Source organism: Oryzias latipes, chromosome 20 (assembly GCF_053564925.1).
Source record: "Oryzias latipes strain Hd-rR chromosome 20, Olatipes_Hd-rR_3.1".
Classification (NCBI taxonomy): domain Eukaryota; kingdom Metazoa; phylum Chordata; class Actinopteri; order Beloniformes; family Adrianichthyidae; genus Oryzias; species Oryzias latipes.
In genome coordinates this window covers 25,000,566-25,024,358 of record NC_136256.1, presented here as the reverse complement: position 1 = coordinate 25,024,358, position 23,793 = coordinate 25,000,566, and the positions used below count along the sequence as shown (strand labels likewise).

General features: G+C 39.7%; 4 protein-coding genes and 1 long non-coding RNA gene across 6 annotated transcripts; 2 read left to right on the top strand and 3 right to left on the bottom strand.

Moving 5' to 3' along the window:
• Positions 1-1,394: 1,394 nt before the first annotated feature.
• On the bottom strand, positions 1,395-4,351 carry sox32 (SRY-box transcription factor 32). The gene is made up of 2 exons (XM_004081311.4): positions 2,331-4,351; positions 1,395-2,161 (listed from the first exon to the last, which is right to left on the bottom strand). The coding sequence occupies exons 1-2, from the start codon at positions 2,626-2,628 to the stop codon at positions 1,542-1,544; spliced, it is 918 nt and encodes a 305-aa protein (XP_004081359.1). The 5' UTR covers positions 2,629-4,351; the 3' UTR covers positions 1,395-1,541.
• A 193-nt stretch (positions 4,352-4,544) lies between these two features.
• Positions 4,545-9,881, top strand: LOC144988113 (uncharacterized). The gene is made up of 2 exons (XR_013651916.1): positions 4,545-4,700; positions 7,582-9,881. It is a non-coding gene; the product is annotated as an uncharacterized LOC144988113 (long non-coding RNA).
• mrpl15 (mitochondrial ribosomal protein L15) lies at positions 7,869-10,040 on the bottom strand. Its single transcript, XM_004081141.5, has 5 exons — positions 9,901-10,040; positions 9,596-9,753; positions 8,931-9,096; positions 8,365-8,488; positions 7,869-8,284 (listed from the first exon to the last, which is right to left on the bottom strand). The coding sequence occupies exons 1-5, from the start codon at positions 10,003-10,005 to the stop codon at positions 7,947-7,949; spliced, it is 891 nt and encodes a 296-aa protein (XP_004081189.1). The 5' UTR covers positions 10,006-10,040; the 3' UTR covers positions 7,869-7,946.
• Positions 10,037-15,271, top strand: lypla1 (lysophospholipase 1). Its single transcript, XM_004081139.5, has 9 exons — positions 10,037-11,056; positions 11,151-11,182; positions 11,263-11,328; positions 11,407-11,454; positions 12,688-12,758; positions 12,845-12,918; positions 13,253-13,354; positions 13,509-13,685; positions 14,458-15,271. Exons 1-9 carry the CDS (start codon positions 10,988-10,990, stop codon positions 14,515-14,517), a joined length of 699 nt encoding a protein of 232 aa, XP_004081187.1. The 5' UTR covers positions 10,037-10,987; the 3' UTR covers positions 14,518-15,271.
• On the bottom strand, positions 15,116-21,957 carry LOC101160855 (regulator of G-protein signaling 20). Of its 2 annotated transcripts, none has more exons than XM_004081142.5 (5): positions 21,455-21,957; positions 20,510-20,673; positions 17,965-18,051; positions 17,636-17,870; positions 15,116-16,120 (listed from the first exon to the last, which is right to left on the bottom strand). In XM_004081142.5, the coding sequence occupies exons 1-5, from the start codon at positions 21,539-21,541 to the stop codon at positions 15,932-15,934; spliced, it is 762 nt and encodes a 253-aa protein (XP_004081190.1). In that variant the 5' UTR covers positions 21,542-21,957; the 3' UTR covers positions 15,116-15,931. The 2 variants fall into 2 exon arrangements, with proteins under 2 accessions (XP_004081190.1, XP_020568088.1); XM_020712429.3 differs by having other exon boundaries at positions 15,413-16,120; positions 20,510-20,670; positions 21,455-21,667.
• Between the last annotated feature and the right edge of the window lie 1,836 nt (positions 21,958-23,793).

The following is a 23,793-nucleotide window of genomic DNA, read 5'->3' as shown; positions in this document are numbered from 1 at the left end:
CTTAAACGTGTGGTCGGCTGAGGAGTATGATGTAAAAACACAAAGATGATACTGTTTTTTTGTTTCATTTTATTTTATTTTTTTTACTTTTTTCTCTGCAGTTTGTAACAAAAGCTGGAGAAACTGGTCTCCTTACACCAGTCCAGAGTTCAACCTCAAGACTCCGACAGAAGATATGGGACCAGGAAGTAAACATTCACCTAAATGGGTAAACATTTGGCAGCCAAAGCTGAGCCAGTGTGGAGATTTGTTGATTTTTGGAGCATATTTTTAGAGCCTTTGTGACATGTTTAAAAAATGAAACAGGAAGTTGGGAGCTTTATGCTTTTGGTGCCCGCCATGCTTTCCTCACCAACATGGACATGAATAAAACAGGGTGTCAACAGTTCGCCAAATGTACAACTATAACAACATTGTACTACTATAATCGTGTAACAGACAATTTAAAAAGTCATTTTTAATTCCTAACTTTATACCTTAGATGCTATTATTTTCCTATTTCTATGTTTTTATTTGAATCCTTATACAAAAAGAAAATAAAACTATATAAAGAATTATCGTAATAAAAACAAATCAATGACTGATTACTTCCAATTTACAAGGTATGACATCAAAAATTGGAAATAAAACATCCCTGGATCAATAAATGTTTTGAGTTATGAGTTGATTTGATCCGATTCATTTTGCTGGTTTAATCGGTGTTTATGCATTTTATAAAGTGACATTGTTCAGAAAAACACAAACTAGATTATTAATTTGATATTTTATCAAACTGATAAAGTAAACTGAGAATATTAAGTGGTTTTGTCGAGTTGCACTGTGGGAAATGTGGGATTTAACTCAGAAGTTCTTGTTCCTTCAGACTTAACGGCTTGAAAGATGACTTTTTTCCCCCTAAAATTTGTTCCTGACTGACATCATATTACAACGTTTTAGGGCCAGTTTACAAAGAAAATTATTTTTTTATTACGACTTTTATGTCGTAAATTAACGAGAAAGAATGTCATAACTGTTAAATTACGAGATTTTAATTTCAAGAAAAAATCTCGTACACTTATGGAAAAAAAAGGTCATAGAACTATAAAAAACACCTAAGTTTTCCGTTTATCGGAGCCTAGCTTGGGGATGAAATATGCAAAGCCTTTTGTGAAGCTTTAATTCAGGATAGGTTTAAAAAACCGAGATTCGGAACCTTTTGGCGAAATTTACAAGTTGTTTTCTCATAAATTTACGACCTTAAATCATACTTTTTTAATTACTTTTATAATTTATTTTTTTTTGGTGGCCCTAAAACTGTCGTATCATTTTGCTGCATTAACTTGGATATTTTCTTTTCAATATATTTTGCTAAAACTGAGTTTTGATTATCAATTTAAAAAAAAGGGAATCTGATGTTAAGTTAGAAATATTTATTGATATCATTGATTATGACAGAAAAACAACACACTCAACTCAATATCACAAACAAAAATATAAAATTCCCAACATGTTATGAGGTGACATAATGGAATAATAAAAAAACTACACTAAGCTAATGAGATTTATGACACTGAATTTGTTTCTTTGTTGCTGCTGGGACTTCCTGACTCCGGTTTGTGAGGAGCTGGGCCCAAGTACTGTTCAAACTCGCTGCGGTCCAGATCATACAACATGTCCAGTTGAACCTGCTCTAAGTAAAGCTCCAGGGAGGGGCCCCCAGGGTGCTGTGAGAGCCCACAGACTTGGGACTCCCCCTGCTCAGCGCGAGGACCTGCAGAGCTGTGGAAACCAAACTGCTCTTGCTGGGAGCCAAAGTACATCTGATGCTCTGTCCTCAGGATAGGCGGGGTTGAGTGCATGGCAGGGATGTTACAGAAAGCCTCTGTTTCTGATGCTGATCTTGGGAAATGTGTGGGGTCTGTATAGGCGCCATGCATGGGCACGTGAGAGAAGGAAGGTGCATTTTGCTGCTGGTTCTGGAGCAGGTAGGTGAGGTTGTAGGGAATGCCGAAGCCTGAAGAAGCTTCTGATGTTTGAGCTTTGGCGCCCTTCTTCAGCTGCTTCCTCCGACGAGGCCTGTATTTGTAGTTGGGGTAGTCAATGGTGTGCTGCACCCGAAGTCGTTCAGCCTCCTGCATGTATGGACGCTTCTCTGCCAAGGACATGGCCTTCCAGGTTTTTCCTGCAGGGACACAGACTTGTAAAATATTTCTCCATTCATTAGTTTGGCAAACCTTTGACCTTTACAGTCAAAGTATCTGAGAGCATCATGAGGAAGACCAAAAACGTGCCCCCTAAGGTGAGCTACAGATGCTTAAAATCCACAACACATAATTCAAATGCGTCATTACCAAGGATTTTGCTCAGGTCCGTGTTCTCTAGGTCTGGGTTGAGCTGCGCCAGCCTCCTGCGCTCCTCTTTGGTCCAAATGATGAACGCGTTCAGGGGTCTCCTGACCCTCTGCGTCGAGGCAGACTTGGGTTCGGGACTGTTGCAGCTGGAGTCCGAGTTCACAGACATGGGGCTGGAGGGCCTTGAACCCGGCGAGCGCAAGTCGCTCATCTGTTCCCGCTCGGCGGCCCCTGGCTCCTCGCTTTCGAACATGTTTGCGCGGGGCTGGAGGTGAGCGAGGTCGTGGCTGAAACGCATGTTGGAATCGATGACACTGATGCTTCGGCTTGGCGGCAGGCCACTGTCATCCTTACGGTGAAGCGGAGTGACGGATTTAAGGGGCCGCTCCACCAACAGGAGGAAGAGGAGGAGGAGGACAAGGAGGAGTGGATTCAAGGTGTGAATTTAAGGTATTTTCTCAGGTCGGTGATAGGCCCACCTGAAGCCCCCCAATCAACGACCCCACAACGTTTCAGCTGGAAGACCCAAACATTAATAAACTTCACAACTGATTCACAGAAAAAAGTGAATTCACTCAAAAAGCAAAGAGTCACCTTTGCGCTTGGGATGCGTAAAAAGCGCGTAATGATGACCCTTTCATATAAATGTTTAAAGTCAAGCAAATATAATACAAGTTATAAAAAATATGCATGTAATTGATTATTGTCACAATTATCAAATAACGTTGGTTTTATAATAATTCAATTTTAAAAACTTGAAATCTGAACTTAAACTTTTAAACAAAGGACAGAAAGAAATCACGACTCTTCCTCTTTGATTCTTTAAAAGTACTTTTGAAACCAGACGACACCTTTTACCGCCGCAAAGAAACAAAATGAATAGATTCTTAGGTGATGAGACGCACGCGGGATAAACATCAAAGTTTTCTCTGGTTACTAATTACATGGCTGTACTCAAGCTCTTATCGGGCCATCCACTGCCTTTATCAAAGCGCATTTTACAGGACTGAAACAAACATGATCAAGACGTGTTTATTACACGCTCACAAGTGTTTGAAAAAGAGGAGGAAAAGATAAAGGAAGCGTGATGAGCTCAGGTCTCCATGAAAAGGAAAATAGGCTATCTTTTGTTTACCTACTCGTGGAAAAAGAGGAGCAGGTTCACAATCAGAGACGCGAGATTCCAGCACTTTAGTCTTTTACAGATAACATGGTACATTTCTGCTATTTTCTAAATAAATTAATCAAGTAATTAAAAAAAACACAAAAGTTATTGACCCAACTTTGTTTTGACCAGTGAAAAAGTTGAATTTCTACGCAAAACGTTTGGAAAATTATCCTAAATAAAGTTCCAATTGGAAAACGCCCCTCACCCAAGCCTCATGAACATTCCAAAATCTAGAAATAAACACCTCTAAAGCAACAAATTGGAAGTTATTTTAAGGATGCCATTAAAGATTTAATGCCTATTTTGTTCCTTAATGAACATAGGAGAGATCATGCTGGACGATGTCATTCCAGCTTCCTTCAGTAGATTTCATGATGCTGACAACGCCAGCGTGAAAACTGCAACACGCTTTCCTGCATTAACTGCACCTGCACCCACAAGCTTCCTTTTAAATTCACAATCACTTCAAAATAAAAGCAAGTGTAATTAAGGCAGCCCCAAATAAAATGTAGTTTGTGCAAATGTTGATGTTGATCTCCGTAGAACATTTAGTTTTGATGAATTAAAAGTTGTAAAGCAAATGAAATTATCCATCAAAACAGCCGTGCCTGCTGAAGAACGATGTGGAAACCTCATGATCCAGGTAAATGTGTTTCTCTCAGGTCGTCAGCATTAGAGCCCGAATCCACATCCGCCGCGTGAAAAGGCGCACGCTCCAGCGCGCAACGAGGAGCGCAAATGGATTTAATCAAATAGTTTGAACGTCCCAGCTGGAAAACAAAAACGTGAGTTTCGGCTGACCCTTAACGCGAATGACGTCATCTCAAAGAACAGAACAGAATATTTGTGTGTTGTGGATGAACTGTCTGAGTCATCATTATAATCATTTTTTCTGTAAATTTCACCTTAACGTCGTTCCTATTGGTAATCCTAATCTGTGCTGACCCTATCAGAGCATTGTTTCATCAGATTTTTGCAAGTCAATGTGCTTTCTAAATGGGTATTGTTCTCTAAGAATGTGTCATTGCATTGGACAGAACTCATATATGGGACACTCCTCTTCTTCTTCTTCTTCACTTTGGAGCAGTGATGATGGGGCTGGCACATGTAGAGGACCTGCAAGAGCCGGAGAAGCCGAACTGGATTTGCGGGGAGATTCTGACTGTTCTGGATTAGGGATGGAGCTTGCAGCAAATGTGGAAGTAAGACATTACACTCATTTGGGATTTAGAGCACTTCTGATTTTTAATCTGACGGACGTAAATAGATTCTAGACATTTGTCTATCCAAGGGAAGATGAGGAAATGACAAAAGTGCAACCAGCAGGCCCATCTTGGCCTCTGATAAAGAAAGCATTGTATTCCGACTATAGCGTCGACAACTGCATTGTTTCATAGAGGTGTGAAGAGGACCTAATACTGTTGTCTCAAGTGACCATGATCTTCGCAGCGAGGGACTTTATTGCATTGTGTTGGGCACAGCAGGTCAGCATCAAGATGCACTGTAAAGTCTCACACACTATATGCAGCCCCCCCACCCTCCCACCCCACTCCTCAATCATGCATTTCAGCAAATTCATTTAAAAACTAAAGCTTGCAGGGCAATGAGTGTGAGCCTCCACACTCCCCATGTAAACAGCGCCCTGCCCAGCGAGGCCCGGCCCGGCCCTGCGTCAGAGGATTACATGCCTCCCGGTGGGGAGCAGCTTAATGTAGCCTTATTAACAGAACACTGATGCCCCCACCTCTGAGCAAAGACAGCCGTTCATCCAGGCTTCAAACACTAGCTGGATGCAGGTTAACGTTTTTCACTCCAGACGACTTAACTTTAACCTCTTGGGATCTGGCGTCCACGCGTGTGGACATCACGTACAAAATTCTGCTTAACTGGGGCTGTGTCAAAGGAAAGTGAAACAATTTCTTGGGTCTTAAGAGGTTAAGCCAATGTCTCCTGAATGAATGAGGACAGAAAAGCTTTTTCGTAATATTTATTCCACTTGAGTATGGAAACAAGCAGCATCTTTCTGAAATTGAATATTTATGTCAGCAGATTACTAAACTGTTACTACTACTCAAGTTTTAAACTAAAAACCTTTATTTACCTTTCCAGGAGTAAAACATTACTGTTTGTGACTTCTGGTGCTTTAACTTGTTACAGAACATTTGTGATTTTTTCCAACTCCCCGTAAAAGTTTATCAGTGCTTTAAATATTGTTTATTTTATTTTATTTTTTATTAATAACCGTCTGCAACCCAAGGTTCTAGAGCCACACTCTATCCTCCCTTCAAGCTCTTTGGCTGTGACGAAAAATGCTAACAATTTGAATAAATAATGGGTTATTTAGTTAAGTTTGGTCATTAATTTTTAGATTTTTTATCTTACGTGATTAAAAAATAGTAGCTTTTCCATTCCTTCAAAATGCACACATAAGATAAATAAGCAAAATGAGAGTAAACTGTTTAGGATCTATCATTGGAATAAGGTTAAACTCATTCTTTTATTGTGTCTAGTTGCTGTTCAGAGACAAAGTTCTTTAAGTTAATTGCAAATCTATAACAGCAGGATCTTATTTGACACAAGGTGCATTTTATTTTTGAAAGATGTGCTGCTGTCAAAAGTTAGATAATAAGAGTAAAACACTATTATTTCATTCCTGTACATTTTTACAAGCTATTTTTTTAATCTTTTATAAATGAATGGCTTGATGGCCAAAAAAATATAAATAAATAAACTGTATTTTTCTAAACGGTAAAGTTGGACTTTGCAGCTTTTGCCGAGTTTTGGTCATTGAAATAACAAAACCCAATGGCTCTTTTAGTGTTTGTAGGTCACGGACCCCTGGTCTGGCTCCTTTTCTGGCTCTATAAGTTAATTTAGTTTGTCGACCATGTTGGCTTCTAAAGATTGAAGGTGACTAACGAGGCAAAGCTCCTGTCTTGGTGCAGGAACATCTCTATTCTTTGCAAATTAGTAATTGTATTCTGCAGTGATAAGACTCTTATCTGTGGAACTGATGAAGTCCCACTTCTGAGCCTTGTATGTCCTTCGCTTTTAACATCTGTGGTGTTTTCCGTTTCATCCTGATTCACCCTCTGACACTCGACTGTCCTCTGCAGACAGCAAAGGAAGATTCTCGCAATTAGCTGTAATTAGCTCTAATTATTACCCAGAACTTGACTGTCACTTGTGAGACACCGTGTCTGTCCTAAACGGCTCATTCACGGCAACAATCTGCTCAGCTTCTCCGGCAATGTCTGAATGTTTAATTAAAACGTGTGAACTGGTTAGACTCAGACATTAGATTATTTGGAGCGCCAACTGCAGACAACAAAACGCTGACAAACTCTCCTGGGCCAAAGTAAATGAATGGTTTCCAGTTCTTCCCTGTTTTCATGCAAACCCTCAGCAGCCACACGTTCACAGGCTGGATGTTTGCGTCTCGGTCACTCCTGCTCCCTCTCTGCTGCTCGTCTGAGACCTGATACAAATTCAAAAGGATCTGCTGCTTTGAAGATAAGCGCTGTAGTTCTGCCATAAACAATGATTGTGCTGTTTCTTTCCTGTGGCGTGATTTATTTAAAGTATTATGCTATAAGAATTTGGGCTGGTTTTTCCTGGCAGGGCTGCCTGTGTGTGTCCACTGCTTTATGAGACACTTCAGATTGAGGGGAGACCTTTGACATAAGACCATTTTATCACAATTAATAGGAAAGCCCATTCTAAATATATATATTTTAATACATATATAAGGAAAACACCTTTTCTTTAATGATTACTTACATAGAAGAGATTTCTTTTTAAAATAATGCTATTTCCTTTCATTAAAATATTCAGCGTTCCTTAAAACAATGTGTAAAATGTCAAACTATTAATAGAGCGGCATTTTGACTTTAAAAATAAATATGGGTGTATATTAAATAGACATTTATATTAAGCAGACATTACAGCCTCAGACATAATCTGAAAAGTCAATTTAGTCCCAAAAACATGTCAATGTAACATGTTTAATGAAACTTTCGGCACTTTTTTTTTTAAATATCTGAGAAGTCATATGATTGTTTGCCTTTGATTGTATCCCAACAGGGTGAGGAGGGGGAGTTTGGATCCATTGAACATCAGGATACAGCTGCCTATGACTAATTTCAGACTCCCCTACTAAGGTCCGTGCAGCCCGCTTCACAAGTAGCACACATCAGCGGGCATCTGTTTCCTGTTTTCATTCTTTGAGTTATCTTATTTTCCTCATTTCCTCCTCACCTGCTGCATCTCGCGTTCCTTCCATCATCTAACATGAGGCAGATACGCTCAGACTCATCAACATGGGGTGTGCGCAGCATTGACTATCATTAAACCGCATGAAATCTACAAAATTGAGTCTTTAAAGGATTCCCTTTATTTAAATCACAGCATTATTTTCAATATAAAATAATATACTGTACACAAAGAACCTATGACGTGTAGTATTTCAGCAGTTTTTCATCAGTTGGTTTCAGAATTTTCCTCTCTGCCATGTTAACAACCCAGCCTGGAGAGAGCCCAAAGAAGACCTGTCGAACATCCTTCCTCATAGCCAACATGTGATAAAGTTCGTCCCTTGAAATATCTGGCAACACGTAGCCGTACTTCTGCGCCAGGGCCAGCCGGGCCTGCTGGATTTTGTCTGGATCGGCCAAGTAACCTCGGTTTTCAGCGCTCGTGTAGTACGGAACCATGTCCTCCCCGGGTAGCATTCGCTTCGGGATGGGTTGGCCACGCATGAAGAATGGCACGGGCCTGATGAGAATCTCTGTAAGAGAAAAACACGTTACAGCCCGTCCTACTAAAAGCATGGACATATGAAACTGAGAGCGCTCACTGGTTAGTTACCAATACTTATGGGATCATAGAAGCTGGTGGTGATGACGCCTCCGTTTCGTTCGACAGCAGCGATGGCTCCTTCAGATGCTCTCTGAACCTCTATGTTTATTTTGGCTGCAAAAATATCAGAACCCTGAAAGAGCAAAGATAAAAAGGAGCAGGTGAACAAACATCTTTATCTGTGTATGTTAGACAATGCTGTCCTGCAGTGCCCCCTGGTGGCAAGAGTCAGTTCTGGTTGAAAATGTTCGTCTAATAGCTTCAAAATCTGAATGCAGACTTGTAAAAATAAAAAAAGGTTTGCATGAAAAGTTAAAAAACCTCTATAGCATCTTTATTGACATATCAAAGTGAAAATCCATTAAGGATTTATTTAATAAAACCCAAATTTGTTCTTTCTTCTATTAGCCAACCTTCAGGAGAGTAGTACTCATGTATACATATTTACAACAGACTATTATGGAAAAATATAACTTTGAGTTGGATTCTAACTCTTTACAGTGTGTGTTTTAAACAAGTACAATTTAGAGTTACCCTTAACCTCTACTAAGAAAGCACAACAGAGACCTGGTTACCTCATCAACAAGCTGGACTCCATAGTCCCTCTTCAGAGGCTGGATCGTCACTCCTCTGGCATTGACGAGCTGGGTCAGGTCTATGGGCTGGGTCGGGTCAACACGGCCCAGATCGATCAAGTACTGCAGTCGTTTCAGTGACAGAGGCTGGTATTGAGGACGTCGACTAAGAAAAACAAAAAAGACAAACTGGTCTTAATGAGATTTTCATTTATCTTTCCTACAGAAACAATGCAAAAATCCACGTACAAAATGGAGAAAACCTTAATGTTTTATTGGTCATTTTGACTGAGAATATTTGATTTCAATCCTCAAAGTTTTACATGAGTTCAGTTTGAAGTGCCAGGTCTGTCAAAACAGTTTGATGACGATAAGCGTGTGTTGTTGTTGTTGTTTTTTTTAATGAAAACATGAAGTTGAAGTATTTAAAACTTTAAATCAAATATGATCTTTTGAATAAAAAAAATGAAATAATTTAAATTCACAGACCTTATAAAATACATACTGTAAATTAGTTAAAATCATAATAATAATAAAGAAGCCTTACAACTAGTACTTTAGAATTGTTTTTAAAAATTTATTAGAATCCATGTTTACTTTCATAATTTTTGGCAATATTAACATGTCTTCTTGTTTGAACGTATATGAAGCTGGATGTTGTTTACCTGTGTCCTTCATTAAAGCCATATTTAGGTATAGCTAGATAAAACGGGGTCTGCCCTCCCTCAAACCCCAACCGAGGACGGGTCCCCCTCTGCCGCTCTCCTTTGTGACCTCGTCCGCTTCTGTTTCCCCCGTGCTGTCCTCTTCCCCGTCTTCTCTCCTGAAACACAAAAGCGTTAGTTTTATAGTCCAGCAGCCATGCATGGTCAAAACCCTTCACAGGGTTTAAGCTAACTACTAGTAGCTACGTTAGCAACACAGTGTTAAATAAATGTTAATATAACAAAAGGAAGAAAAGTAAAATTACCCGTTTTCTCGCTCCTGGCTCAGGCCGTAAATTCGCTAATGTAATTCGCGGAAGATTCTGCAAAACATCCAACGCTTTACCACCAGGTTTTTTAGGAAAAGACATGATTCCGGCTCACATGCCAAAGTTAGCAAACCAAGGACATACACATCACGTGATTTGGCGGAAGCGGATGTAGGGGAGAGGAGTTTTCTGTTAACTTCAAATTAAAAGTTTGAAAACTCCACGAAATAAACTTTGCGTAAACTAGTGTCAAAGTCAGTCATGAATATTAGATTTGATTGAAAAATAATATTTATACATAGTCTTCTTTGTTGTTATTTTTAATGATAAATAATTTAGGGAGCCCAAGCATGTTATTGTTTGTTCAGTGGCTACATTCCCTCCTCACTTTTAATGTTTAATATTAGCCCATCGTTGCTCCTTCATTATAAACTTTTGACAATTTAGACACCCAGCTAGTAAATTATTTCAATTATTTTTATGTTTGTAACATTTTTTTTTTTTTACTAAACTGACTAAATCCTTTAGAATCAGTTTTCTAACATGTTTTGGCCACATTTTTATTCAAAAACAACTTTTTGTTGCAATTTGTTTTAACATATTTTATAAATCTGTAACTTGATCCAGCTACTAGCAGTAATACAAGCACTTTCGCAGCAAGTGTAAATTTTTTTTTTAGTGGTCACTACTCTTACTGTGAAGGCAAATCAAAGTGACATGTTTTTCAACCAATCACATTTTCCCTAAAGACGGGGAGCAAATGAAATTAAAGGTTGTTGCTTCGGGGGCGGGGCTACAAAGGTTTGTCTTAGCAGAAGGCGAATAGCGGGCGAGTAGCTACTGAGCTGACTTGGCGTGTTGTTTACTTGGATATTTCCCTTTTTTTTTAAAAACAACAACATATCCATCTACAGGTGGCAGGAGGCAGCGCTACTTTATTCTGGATGGCCAGCAGGTGTTTGTTTATTTTAGCGTCGTTTGTGCTCTGAAGCCCGTAATTTCGACTCAGATTGACAGCAGGTCACGTCGTTATTAGCAACAAGGTGCTAACATCCCCCGTGCATATCAGCTGTCTCAGCGCTGTATGTGCGGCAACAACATGTCAGCGCCTTTACCTGCCATAGTGCCTGCTGCCCGGAAAGCCACCGCGGCGGTGAGTTTACAACAAACAACACAACGACAAAGAAAGAAAGCGTTGATTTCCACGCGCCCTTCCTGATTAGTAGTGTTCTTGTTGTTTTGTACAGGTCGTATTCCTGCATGGACTTGGTGACACTGGGTATGAAAGACAGGCTTCTTCTGTTCTTAGGTGCTGAATAGTTTCATAAAGAAAGTGTTTGTTTTTGTCTGTCTTGACAGGCACGGCTGGGCAGAGGCTTTTGCTGGCATCAGACTACCTCATGTGAAGTACATTTTTCCACATGCGTAAGTTTGGAAAAGTCTTAATTGCTCTGATTGATATTTGCATGTACTTGCTCAACTCCCCTCTCTGTTTTTTCACAGCCCCACCATGCCTGTCTCATTAAACATGAGGATGTCCATGCCTTCTTGGTGAGGGTCACCGTTGTTTTTCTTTGGACCTGTTCATGCCCGGTGTGCATGTCAGATGCCCGACTGCTTCTTGAACGTGGGTTTAGCACACGGTGCTTAAAGTGGACTGTTGCTACCCAAAACAAGCGCATGTACTCGGCGTTAAAGGAGGTGTGCAACGTCAACGGAGTGCAAATCTTGCTCCAGGCTTTTTTCTTTCAAAGCTCTATTCCAATATATGAAAAACTTTGTCATTTAACTGCAATTTGTAATTTCTCCTCCAAGATTGATTTTCAAACGCTTGGCTCTTCCGTGTTTTAGAAGGGATGCCATCCATCGATACTACCAAACCCGAGTCCCTGATTAAAGTTCAACTTTTATCGTTCAAAATGAACCTTTTGACCTTATAAATGTATAATAATATTCATTTCTCGCTATAAACAACCCCAAAGCAGTCATTTTGATCCATTCACGCATCTTTGAGCATTTATCTGAAACCCTGCTCTCTGAGCACCAACCCCTCCCAATCCACAAAAATGAGCGGGTTCTCACATTATGACTTCGCAAAGTGAAAGAGCAGAGACTGAGCTGTCAGCTCCGCCCCCTGGCGAACACACACGCCCACTTCCTCAGTGGAGCCAGGGGTGATCGGTTAAACGCTTTCCTTTTATATACACAATATGCACATCCACAGCCGATGCTGCCGAGGCCGGTTCTAGGTTTACCCACAAGGAGTAAAAGCGGAGCCGTAGAGATCCAGGCGTCTTACTTCCGGGTAGGAAATTAGCTGCGAAAATAACTCACATTTCATAGGAAATGTGTTCTTTAGAGTGCCAAAGGTAACGTATGATCTAATATATGGATGTCGTTTATTCTGAAAGGCTGAAGAATAGCACGATATAAGCCCTTTAACCCTTGTGCTATCTTAGATGACCCCACCTTTTACATTGATGTGTTATTCCTACCATGACAAAGGTGGATAAAGGTGGAAAGATTTCATGTAATCCATGGACACCAGTGAAGATCACAAATCATTGAAGAAAAAAGGTTCAGCGCACTGTCTAATGGGTCTAGATGACCCAACTCCCAATGCAATAGTGCCTAGGATAGCACAAGGGTTACAAAACTAGCCAGAGCTTTGAACATGGAAGACCAAAGGGTGCATAAACGAGCGTTTACGTCGACATTTCACTGGAAGTGGTCGCTTGAATTCCCATTTCTAGTGTGAACATAACAAAAGTTTGTCTTTTTCAGGTTTGACATCTATGGGTTGAGCCCAGATGCAGATGAAGATGAGGCTGGAATCAAGAGAGCTTCAGAGAATCGTGAGTCTTTAATGTGGGTTTTAGTTGCGAGTTATTTTATTGCAGATTTGTCAGAACTTTTCTTTTTTTCTAAATTTGATTTTCAGTTAAAACCTTGATAGAGCAAGAAGTGAGGAATGGCATCCCTTCACACAGAATTATCCTGGGAGGATTTTCACAGGTAAGTGTTGCAGATGTCAGAGGGTGCAATAAATAACATAAATCAGTGTAAAATATGACTAAAGCACTCTTTTGTTTTGTTTTATCAGTTAAAAGCACACTATAATTACATTTATTCAATAAAAAATATATCAATTATTTCTTTTTAGGGCTCAAAAGAGATCACTAATACAAAAAGATGTTATGATTTAAAGGACAAAAAGCCTATTTTTGTTGGAATCGGAAGCTTCGCACCACTTCCCTGTTGACATGATGCTAGAAGTGTCTTGTCTGTTGTCTGTGGTGATAAACAGATCCTGTGTGAGACAAACTGGATGGTGGGTTTGTTTTTCCAGGGTGGAGCATTGTCTCTTTACACAGCACTGACAACTCAGCAGAAGCTGGCCGGCGTGATCGCTCTAAGCTCCTGGCTTCCCCTCCGCAAGTCATTCCCTCAAGTTAGTCAAAACTACCGTCTTCATCCTTCCAGTTCCAAAACATATTCCAAGTAGCTGCCAATAGGCGCTTTCATGGATTTGAGCAATCCTACAGTCATGTGATAATCGGTCGTAATCAGATCATAGGAATAACCCTAATCTCTTCTATTCTCAGGCAGCAGCCAACAGTGCTAACAAGGACATGCACGTGCTGCAGTGCCATGGAGACGCAGACCCTCTGGTCCCATTGATGTTTGGCACCCAGACGGCAGAGAAAATGAAGAGTTTGATCAACCCGGCAAACATGGCCTTCAAGACGTATCGAGGTCTACCTCACAGCACCTGTCCTGAGGTCCGTGTGCTGCGTCCTCCAACCGGTTCCCTTCTTTGACTTTTGTCCTGTCCTGCAAAAATGGGGCAAAAATCTCTTATGGGCGTAAAACATGTGTTTCAAAATCCACTAACGAAACCAAAAACGTGTCTGTGATATCAAAAGGGAGTTTGGAAATGATTATGGGATAGCTGCAGGTTCTACGGCTTGGCAGCCGTTAATGTGACAAAGTGTAAAATTGAACAATTTCCACATTTTCGCACAACTTGAGAACCGGAAACGTTTTTCTAAGCTATTTTTTTACGACATTTCAGACACACTCCATCTGGTTAAGTCTAAAACCACAACCAGAACTTTTTTTTCTTCTTTTTACCAGAATATTGTGAAGTTTTAATACATTAATCTTTGGCGTTAAATATGAATGTTTTAGAAATGTGAGCATTGTTGGCCAAAAAACAACAACAACCCTGTTGTGAAGATAAAAAAATTAATTGACTTTTGTCGATTCTTCTAGAAATTACATAGACCGGTTTGTCATCCCTAGGTGACCCAAACATAAAATAGTTGCTATGGAGATGAAGCTGACAAAAAAGCCAATATATACATTTTTTTATGATGAATTTGTCACATATGGTTCTTAGCAGGGTGGCTGGGGAAGAGGGGGAGAAAAAAGCGTGTGTAGCCGGTGAGGGCGGGTCAAAGGGTGGCGGCAAGAGAAGGGACAGGTAGCACTTTTGCGGGCCTCACAACGCCGCTCGTGGCTTTAATTCATTTATGTTTCTGGCTTTTGCAGGAAATGGTGGACGTTAAACGGTTCATAGAGAAACATCTTCCCGCCGTTAGCGATGAATGAACTTCGGGCATTTTTGTTTGGATTCAGTCAGAGCTCCACTCCAGCGAGACCAGACCGGAGGAGCACCGACTCACTTGACAAAAAATCCATGCTGCTATTCCATAGATTCAGACGGGGACTGGGACAGTTTTCCTGGGAGAGGCATGACTGGCGCGGTGCTGCATTCTGACCTGGAGCCATGCGCAACCCTCAGTGTTACAGCAGAAATACCTTATTTGCTTGATTGTTAAGATCTTGCCATTCAGATGAGCCATTTCTTACTGGAAATGTGTTTTAATAACCAGGGCTATACATTATGACTTAGTATTTACTTTCTTATAAGTATTTTTTTGCCATAATTACTTAGTGTAGTACTAATTAAAGCTTGTGTTGATTCGTTGAATTAGATATTTCCAATGTAAGATCCGTTCTTTGTTGCTTACAGATTTTTAAATTTGGATTTTGCTGCTTTTTATTTTTGGATTTATCTTAAAAGAATTTCTTTCGTGTTTATTTTTAAACAAGCTAAACATGTGGGCTTCTTGAATGCCTTAATTTGTCTTAGCATCCTCTGAGGGCAATTTTGAAAATCATGTGTAATTTCAAGGCAAGCCAGTGCAAAGCTTTAGCTTTAGAAAAGAGTGGAATATTCTGTGAATGTTCAAAAGAAACGGACAACAAAACGTGATCTGATTGTGCTTTATTTAAATTGTGAGAATTCAAATAACTATTTCACACAAATTGGTTTTAAATACACAAATATCAGTGGTCATAATCATGTATTCAGTGTTTGCTTTCTTCCCTGTTTGGTTTAAATGAAATATGTGACTAACATCACAGTATTGGGACACAGGCGAGATTGATTCCGGGCGTCAGCTCATCGAGTCGTACAAAGTTTCGTCTTTGAGAAAGAGCTGAAAGCACCAACGTGTGAAGTCACTGTCGCACCATTCGTGTTTGAGCAAAGATGCTTGTGTAGAAGATGTTATTCCAAGGCACTTTCCTTCTTTTTAGGATTACAGTTAAAGAAAACCTAGACGTTTCTACAAGAACTGGAAATGCATTAAGGCTCACAAATACACCTAAATACAAATGCAGTGCTTACAGATACATGCTTCCTTTCACTAAATAAGGTAGAAAAGTGCAATGTGGAGCGCTAGGGAGTATTTATAAAAATATAGATTTGTTTTTTTTTTTCTTTTTAACAATTGCAGTAACTGATGCTGAACCTAGCGCTTGATCTAGTTTGCTCTGAGGGTTTTGGTAAGCTAATGGTGGGTAAATAAACAGCAGTTACAGCTGGACACAGACTGGGAGTCTTCAGTTCTCCACCAGTTGGTCTGGAAATAGCCGGACGCCAACACGAACATGAAACTTCTCTGTGTGGGATGCATGCGCCGCAACCTGAAGTGCCTGGCAGGGTGGGGGGGAGAGTCTATGGCTCTGGAGGAGCCTCCTCCAGGTTCTTGAGGAGATCCGTGTACATGGACGAGTTTATGAAACGAGGGTACGAGTCTCTCTGCATCAACGTGTAAATCTGCTGCTGAGCATCGTCGAATGTTTGAGAGGTCGGCTCCAGCATGTTCTTGTTGATCACCTCTCGAACGCGTGAATCCAGACTGACCTGGAGAGGAGGAGGAGGAGGAGGCATAGTGAGGAAAATATTGAATAAGTCACCTGCTGAGGTTAATGCTGGGCAAAACTTGTTGGACTACATACAATTTTTAAGTTTTCATTTGACATTTTCATACCTGAAATTAGATTCTGATGTTTTGCTAAAAGTCCACAAAGATGCTCTGATACTTTAAACATTACTTACATACAGATTAATAAAATTTTCCGCTCGTATATTATAAAAAAAAATCAACGTTTTGTTTTTAAAAAGAGGTAATAATCCTTTATTTCCTTTTTTATAACTACAAACCTAAAAATAGTCATATATAGTTTATTATTGGACCGCATTGATTACCAATTGGAGAAAATCCATAACATTCACTGTATGTCAATGTTATGGAACTGGAGCGAGTGAGCATGATGTCACCCAGGCTACAGGAAATGAAGTCAATTCGGTCCCCAGATGACATCAGTAAGCTGCGATTGGTCCAAATCGGACCAACCTTTTCTGTGGCAACTATTCTCACCAATCAGGAGTGAGCTTGTTGGAAGTCCACACCACTCAGGGCTGGACAATAAACCGATTTTATCTAAAAAATGTAAACATTTTTGGGAAAATTTTAGATTTTATTTTCCCTTGCACTCTGCTTTCTTGGGTTTCCGTTGTTTAGAGTAAGGTCAACCTGCCCATTTCAGCAAAGAGGAGCCTGTTACCAAACACGAACCGCTTCTTCTAATAGAACTAGTTCGGTTTTGTGACTTCTGACAAACGACGTGCTGTTTGAAGGCTGTTGCTAACGAAAGTGCGACAAATTTCTGTCAACACCTGAAACAGAAACTCTGTCAGGTGCAACAAAAGTTTCTCTTCACGAGTTGCTGAAGCTAGTGGTAGCTCACAAAACACATTGCCGCTTTGTTGCACTTTGTGTTCAGGCCAACTTCCAAAGAAGATGTTTAATAAAACAGTTTTTGTCATCATTTGTAATTTTTGTTCAGAGAAAGTAAAGGGAGAAAATCAGAAATCGAATTAGGTGTGGAAAAAATCGAGAGGGACCTAGCTGCAGGCAAGATGGAGCCTGACATCATCGGCGGCTGGTTGCGGAAAGTACACAACTTACCCTTACCTTAACCCTTGCCCAAAAAAAGGTTCAAAAATGTAAAAAAAAGAAGAAGAAAAACTATTAAAGCTTAAAATGGAGAAAATTTGTTTATTTTCAGGCGATATGGGGGAACTTTCAGTTCAATTCGAGGACTTCTGGTACTGGATGTTGATGTCTGCAGCCAAACAGGCTAATTAAATTATATAATATATATAGAAGTCTATAGAAGTCTACGGGATTTTGGCTTCTTGGAGTTAATGGGTACCATTTGGAACGCCTGGGAAAAGGGGTCACTCAGTCCAGTTATCATATACAGCCAATGATCCATAACAAACTATATGATCAATTTTGATTTCCCTAATTTATCAGTTTTTTAACAGAAACATATTGCCTAGTTTGACTGTATATTTTTCAGTAGTAGTCACCTCTTTTGGAGATAGGATGGAGATGAAGTCCTCATAGATCTGACGTACTTTCTCCTCCACCACAATCTTGTTAGTCTCCTTTTTGAGCTCCTCACAGGCGAGCCAGAACATCATGTTCTCCTCGCTGAACTCTGTCCTCAGGAACTGCCTGAAGCAGCTCCGTCCAGCTGCACTTTTCATCACCCTTTCAAACGACACTGCCCAAGAGTTAGCGTCTTCCAAAGTGGGCTTTGGACTGGAGAAAAACAAAAAAAGAAGAGATCAAGTTATTCATTTGAAGGCTTTACTCCAACATGCTAAAGGTGTTTGTCGTAAGGTGGTGCAATCACCTTTCTTCACAGTTATTGGTTGTCTCTTCTGTCCTGTGTTCAAATGTAGATCTCTGTATGGTTTCGTCTTCCCCTCTTACAGTCAAACTGAAACGAACATCCGTTTTAACATCAGTTCACCTCTAAAGTGCATTTTAAGAAGCAGCTGAAAAAGAAACCATGTCCAAATGAGAAGTAGCTTTCTTGAACAGAGATTTTCATCACAGCGGATGACTTCAGAGGAGGTCATTCCATGTGTACAAGTAACATTTCATGTCACAGCTGAGCCTTTTTTTATATCATTTTTACTTTTAAATGTTCCTTTTTCATCCACGTAAAAGTGTGGATGGAAATATTTCACTTCCTGAACATTTTATATGCTTAATCAACAGAAGCAGCCCCATACTATGATAGTACCCCCACAGGCTGGCAGAATAGGGAATAAGGTATAAGATCTAGGTCATGCCATTTGCTGTTTTTGTCACCTAGGAAGATTTTGGGACAGAACAGGGTAAATTTAAAGTCAAACACCGTGGTAAATGTTTTGTCTTTATCTTGGGGTGAAGTTTAGGTCCTCTATTTTATTTCAGATCAGTATTGTTGATGTAAATTTGAGATTACACATCTCGTTAGTCCTGATCTCTGTAAACTCACAAAAGTTCCCTTACTTGTTCTGTGGTTTTGACTGAAAACTTTATGAACAGATTTGGATCTTTTGAAATGTTCGTCCTCTTTTCAGGACATAGTTTCTGCAGGTCGGCAGTGGTTCATTTGAAATTTGCCACTGAGTTGTGGGCGGGTCTGTTGGCGTGGATTAACACCCTCCCCCCCTTGTTGCTGAGAGCTCTCTGTTTACATGCTCTCCCTCTTGTGGCCCACCAAGTGTGTTTTCTATGTCACAAATAAGTTATTTTTCCAACCTCAATTTTTTCATCTGCTCCTGATTCACATCAATTTGGAAAAAGAGATAGTCAGAAATGTAATTTTAAGCAAAAATGTCTTTAAATATCTCCTCCATCATCAGAAAAATGCTAAATTGTGTTAAAAAAACACAATTGTCATCAGAGTGATTGAGTCTTTAAAAAACGATATAAACCATTGTTTTTCCAGGTTTCCATCATATAATATGTCGGAACCTCTCCTAAAGTATCTTGTTGTTGGAATGTTTCAACATGACAATACATTTTTCAGCCTGGCTGGTAAAGAAATAATGAGTGTGACCCACTCTCATTAGGGGTAAATTATGTTTACAGGCTCTCAGCATGGTAATCACTCCAGTACTTTTCCCAAAAATATGTGTTTAATTAGTTTAGTTCAGTCTTTAGATCTAAAAAAAAATAAGTCATCTTAATTATAATTCAACATCATAATCTGGAAATTGTAATGCAACATTGCCACAATCCTTTGTGTTTATTTCTCATAAAGCTGATTCAACCCCATCCAGAGGGAACTGTTGCGTAAATAATAAAGTGTATCAACTGCCTTCTTCATTGTGTGGGTCTCACCTGTGTGTAATTAAAATGTTCCCAGTACCTGTAGGAGCAGCTGGGCTTTGACTAATTGGTTCAGGTGAGTCCACAATAAACCCTATTATATGTATGATGATTACAAGGCATTTAAATACATCGTGGCGACAACATATATTCTTGTCCTCAGAGGGGGGAGTTAGGAATGAGTTAGGAGTCGACCAATTAAAACTAAAAGTGAAATTCTGTAAATTATTGCAGAAATAACCTGATGTTTTGCTGTTCATCGACCAGCAGGAACTCACATGTAGTAGCTTGCAATGAGAGACAGACTGGTCTCATGCACAGAACACACAGTCTGGGATTACAGTACAGAAAGGGAAAGTATGCTCACTGCAAATATTGGTTTGTTTCTATATTTAGTCTCAAAATGAGAACAAAGCTTTGAGATGCATTTTATTGTTTGGATCACAATTGTTAATGAGGTTCCATGTTTATTTTTTATTATATTGTGAGGTTTGGCAATCTATTGCTTTTGTGTTGAAACCAGCTGTACTTTTATTTATTTTTTACCTCAGTTAATGTGTGGGGTTTTAAAAATAGCATCTTTTATTTATGTAAAACCAAAAGCTGTGCATGAATGATCAACATCACAGGCTCTGAAATGAAAAGAAGAAAGGACAGGGTGCAGTACTGCTGTTGACCAGCGTGTGGCTCTGCAGTTTTTTTCCCCCACTCCACCCTTTTGTTCAAATATGGTAATTCCTCAAAACTTCTTAAGGACAAGCTAATATCAACTTCATAGGCATACAATTTTTAGATTCTCGTTTATTTATTCTATATTTGTGCAAACACATTTTAAAGATAAGTAAGTTTAAAGAGCTGACATTTATAACCAAAGCAGCACATTTGATTCAAATACCCAATATTAGGTGACTATTTTCTAATTAACTTATTTTAGAAGTTGATCAAAATTAGATATTTTTGTTTTGTGTGGAATAAGACAGTACATTTTATTTGGAAAAGTTGCAATTGGGCCCAAACCGCATTTGTATTTTAAACTATTGGTCTCTTATCTGGAGAAAAATGCTGTGTGTTACCAGGAGCAGCTACAGCAGCAGCACCAGCAGAAGCAGCAGGCGTTTGAGGCGTTCGTGGGGGTGTTTCCCATTCTGTGGCGCGCTTGGAGGACACTGGCAGCTGCTTCCTGATGAACCTGCATCTGTCTCTTGCGCATCTCCGCCCGCTCTGAGCCCATGGACTGCTAGCAAAGGAAATCAGGGATATTAATGGGAGATAACGCACCAGGAAGATGCTTCACAAACAATTAAATGATCAGATTACACATCCAAAGCAGGCCTGAAATGTTTCAGAGTTTCCCCGAATAAGCTCTACTGATTGTCATGAAGGGGAAATACCTGCGGAATGCACTTTAGGATGTTGATGTGAGACTTTTACGCACGCGAGCTTGAAAATCGATGTGTTTGTATCCACAAACAGCGCTTAATGGGCTGCAGCTTAACAAATAATTGAGTGAAAACAGCTCAGGAAGCCATCTGCAGATATTCCACTGAGTATGATGAACAGCAGACCTCCACGCCTCCCTCTCATTCCTCTCCGCGCAGGGATGAGCAGTGATGACAGCGACAAGGCGTCACTCTGGACCGCAGAGATCGCATCCATCAGTTGTATCCTCGGGAGGATGCGCACGCGTGATGGTAGACGCAAGAAAGGCGCTCACCCCCAAAGCAAGCAGCCATTTATAGTAACACAATGAAATTATTTGATCGAATAGGGTGAAAATGTGTGTTCTGACAGAAAAACAAAAATCGGCTGTATAGGTAATGATGTCACAAATCCAAATCGCTTTGGATGACTTATCCAAAATGAATCCTAATATCCATCATGCTGGAAAGATGAAGATGCTCCAATCTCAAAGGATTCCCTCCGTTATTTTACCATTTAAGACGAGTGTTTAAAAAAATGGTACGAGCAGTACAAAAAGGCTTATTGTTAGAAAAAAATATATACGAAGGATTACTTACTGTGTCACCATGAATGCCAGAATACAGGTGATTTTCAGCTCGATCACATCCGTCTGCATCGATTTGACACAAACCAGTTGGTTTCATCTACGCGCATGCGTTTCCTGCAAGTGTGCAAAGATTTTTCTGCGCTCATGCATTGATGGCCAGAACACAATGTGCGCTGCCTTCTGCGATGGCTTCCTTCAGGACAGGCTGGAGCTGGCAGGCTGTTGCGCGGCGCGCATCACAGTTCCGTCACCGATGACTTGAGGAGCAAAATTACGCAGAACTTCATTGCAGCTCTGTTGTCACTGATACATCCCTTTATTGTCACCCATGTCTTCATTCATCCACAGCTTTATTACCTGTTAAAAAAATCTGAATCTGAACGCGTCATCCTGTCCGTAAATGACGCAGTTCCTCCCAAATATTTAGATACAGCGCGTCAACGCTTTAAAAGACTCAGTAAAACATCTGGAAACCTCAGTTTCAACATCTGTTATCGTTCTGTCTCCTGGTTCGGCTGATTAGGCCTCGCATCCACCAGAGGGCAGTGTTGATTCAATCAAAAACACTGTGGTCCAGCTTTCCAGTACAGATGAGACACCATGTAGAACAGAGAAGACTAGAAGTCAAGTCAGTACGGCTGCAAACTTTATGTAACTGTGAGCCTCTGAAATATAAAAAACAAACCCTGCGAGGCGTCTTTTGGAGATGTCATGGATGTCATTTTTAAAAATGTATTTATTCTTTTTCTTTTTTTAAAACGTTCTTTTTTAGTTCTATCACCATGTCTGGCTACTGTTAATTTCTGCTACACAGAACAAACAAACATAAAAATAAAAAATAAAACACAGTTAAATTACCGTAACTTTAAAGACCCACTCCACTGAAAATGATGTTTTGGTATTTTGAATCAGTTATTGTAGAATTTTTCTGATGATGGAGGACAAATATATAAAAGATAATTAAGCTTAAAATAGCATTTATCAGTATTTCTTTGTTCATATTGCAAATCAGGAACACACAACAAAATGTCGTTAGAAAAAAATCTTATTTTTGATGTAGAAAATATGGCCACAAGGTCTCTGCTCTGCTCCATTCTGATGCATCCACTTGTAGACAAATAGATGCACATGCATCTTAATTTTCCTTTAATTTTGAGCTGGCATTTGGCCCACAACTGGCTGTAGGGCTCCAACATTGCTCCCCAGTGTTATGTTGGGTTTGTTTGTGTCTGTAAGCTAGTGGGAGAGAGTGTGAACAGATGGATGATTAGAAATGGGGCCGGCTTACTCCATGCCAACAGTCTCGGCCACAACTAAGAGCTGAATTTCAAATAAACTACTATTGCTCTGCAGAAACTATGTCCTAGGAAGAAAAAGTTTTTTTTTTTGTGGCTAAAAATGGCATCATCGTAATAAAAAGGCCACTTTTACTTTAGATCAAAAGATAATCGAAGTAGGACTTTAAAAACTCAGAATAAAAAAAATTGTTCTTGGGTTCTCCAGGATCGAAAAAGAAGATCTATATCAAAAGTTGTGTGAGCAATTAGTCTTAATAATATATTTTTGTCCAAACTGAGGAACATAACAAGTAAAACACAAGTGTGAGTCAAAGGGGTAGTAGAGAGGAATGTTTTTGAAAATAAACTGTGACTTTTTGGTTTAAAAGTGACCACAGACTTGGAAGGACACATTACAAAGCACCCACGTCTAATGTACAGAAGAACATGTACAAGGTACACTTATGTAACAAAACCTTAAATTATAATATGTTTTTGCTTCACAGTCTTACTCTGATCATCTCAAACATTCAGAAAATGTGAGAAAAATCTAAATGAGCTAAACTGTGTGTGTTTGCTAAACTCCAAGTTCATCCACATCCTAAAGTCTCAGAGGGAGACAGATTATCTCCAAGTCTACAGTTGCATAAATCCTTCAGAAAATTTGTTCTAGTTTTTTTTTTTTACTTCAGCTAAACCCATGGAAAACTGCTGCATGATCTAAGCAGAATAGGATTTGCAGAAAAAGTTGCATGAGCAGCAAACTCATTCACTAAACGGAATAAATATACATTTGTGAGCCCTGTTTTGCAGCTTTATTGCACATCTTGGTATAATCCGTCACCTGGAGTTACAAATGCAGCAGAACGAGGTGTGTCCATCACATCCCTTATATATGACAAAACGCTGTTAAACAGATTCAATATGGAAGAGTCTCTTCCTCAAGCCAACAACATAAATCATACTTGTTGTAGCTGCAGTAATGTTTGAGAGTTATTGCCTCTTTAATGGACCCTGCTCTCTGGTGAGATAACTATTACTGTGATCTACAGCTGGAACATATAAACACACA

What these genes read in the sequence shown, in the direction of transcription:
- mrpl15 (XM_004081141.5), bottom strand. Translation starts at nt 10,005, where the DNA reads ATGTCTTTTCCTAAAAAACCTGGTGGTAAAGCGTTGGATGTTTTGCAG. An exon ending in AGCCAGGAGCGAGAAAACGG is followed by an intron (nt 9,754 to 9,900) that starts GTAATTTTACTT and finishes TTTGTGTTTCAG; the next exon opens with GAGAGAAGACGGGGAAGAGG. An exon ending in CTATGATCCCATAAGTATTG is followed by an intron (nt 8,285 to 8,364) that starts GTAACTAACCAG and finishes TTTCTCTTACAG; the next exon opens with AGATTCTCATCAGGCCCGTG.
- lypla1 (XM_004081139.5), top strand. Translation starts at nt 10,988, where the DNA reads ATGTGCGGCAACAACATGTCAGCGCCTTTACCTGCCATAGTGCCTGCT. An exon ending in AAGTACATTTTTCCACATGC is followed by an intron (nt 11,329 to 11,406) that starts GTAAGTTTGGAA and finishes GTTTTTTCACAG; the next exon opens with CCCCACCATGCCTGTCTCAT. An exon ending in CTCACAGCACCTGTCCTGAG is followed by an intron (nt 13,686 to 14,457) that starts GTCCGTGTGCTG and finishes TGGCTTTTGCAG; the next exon opens with GAAATGGTGGACGTTAAACG.
- LOC101160855 (XM_004081142.5), bottom strand. Translation starts at nt 21,541, where the DNA reads ATGAAACCAACTGGTTTGTGTCAAATCGATGCAGACGGATGTGATCGA. An exon ending in ACCAATAACTGTGAAGAAAG is followed by an intron (nt 17,871 to 17,964) that starts GTGATTGCACCA and finishes GTTTTTCTCCAG; the next exon opens with TCCAAAGCCCACTTTGGAAG. An exon ending in CCATCCTATCTCCAAAAGAG is followed by an intron (nt 16,121 to 17,635) that starts GTGACTACTACT and finishes CCTCCTCTCCAG; the next exon opens with GTCAGTCTGGATTCACGCGT.
- sox32 (XM_004081311.4), bottom strand. Translation starts at nt 2,628, where the DNA reads ATGCGTTTCAGCCACGACCTCGCTCACCTCCAGCCCCGCGCAAACATG. An exon ending in GGACCTGAGCAAAATCCTTG is followed by an intron (nt 2,162 to 2,330) that starts GTAATGACGCAT and finishes GTGTCCCTGCAG; the next exon opens with GAAAAACCTGGAAGGCCATG.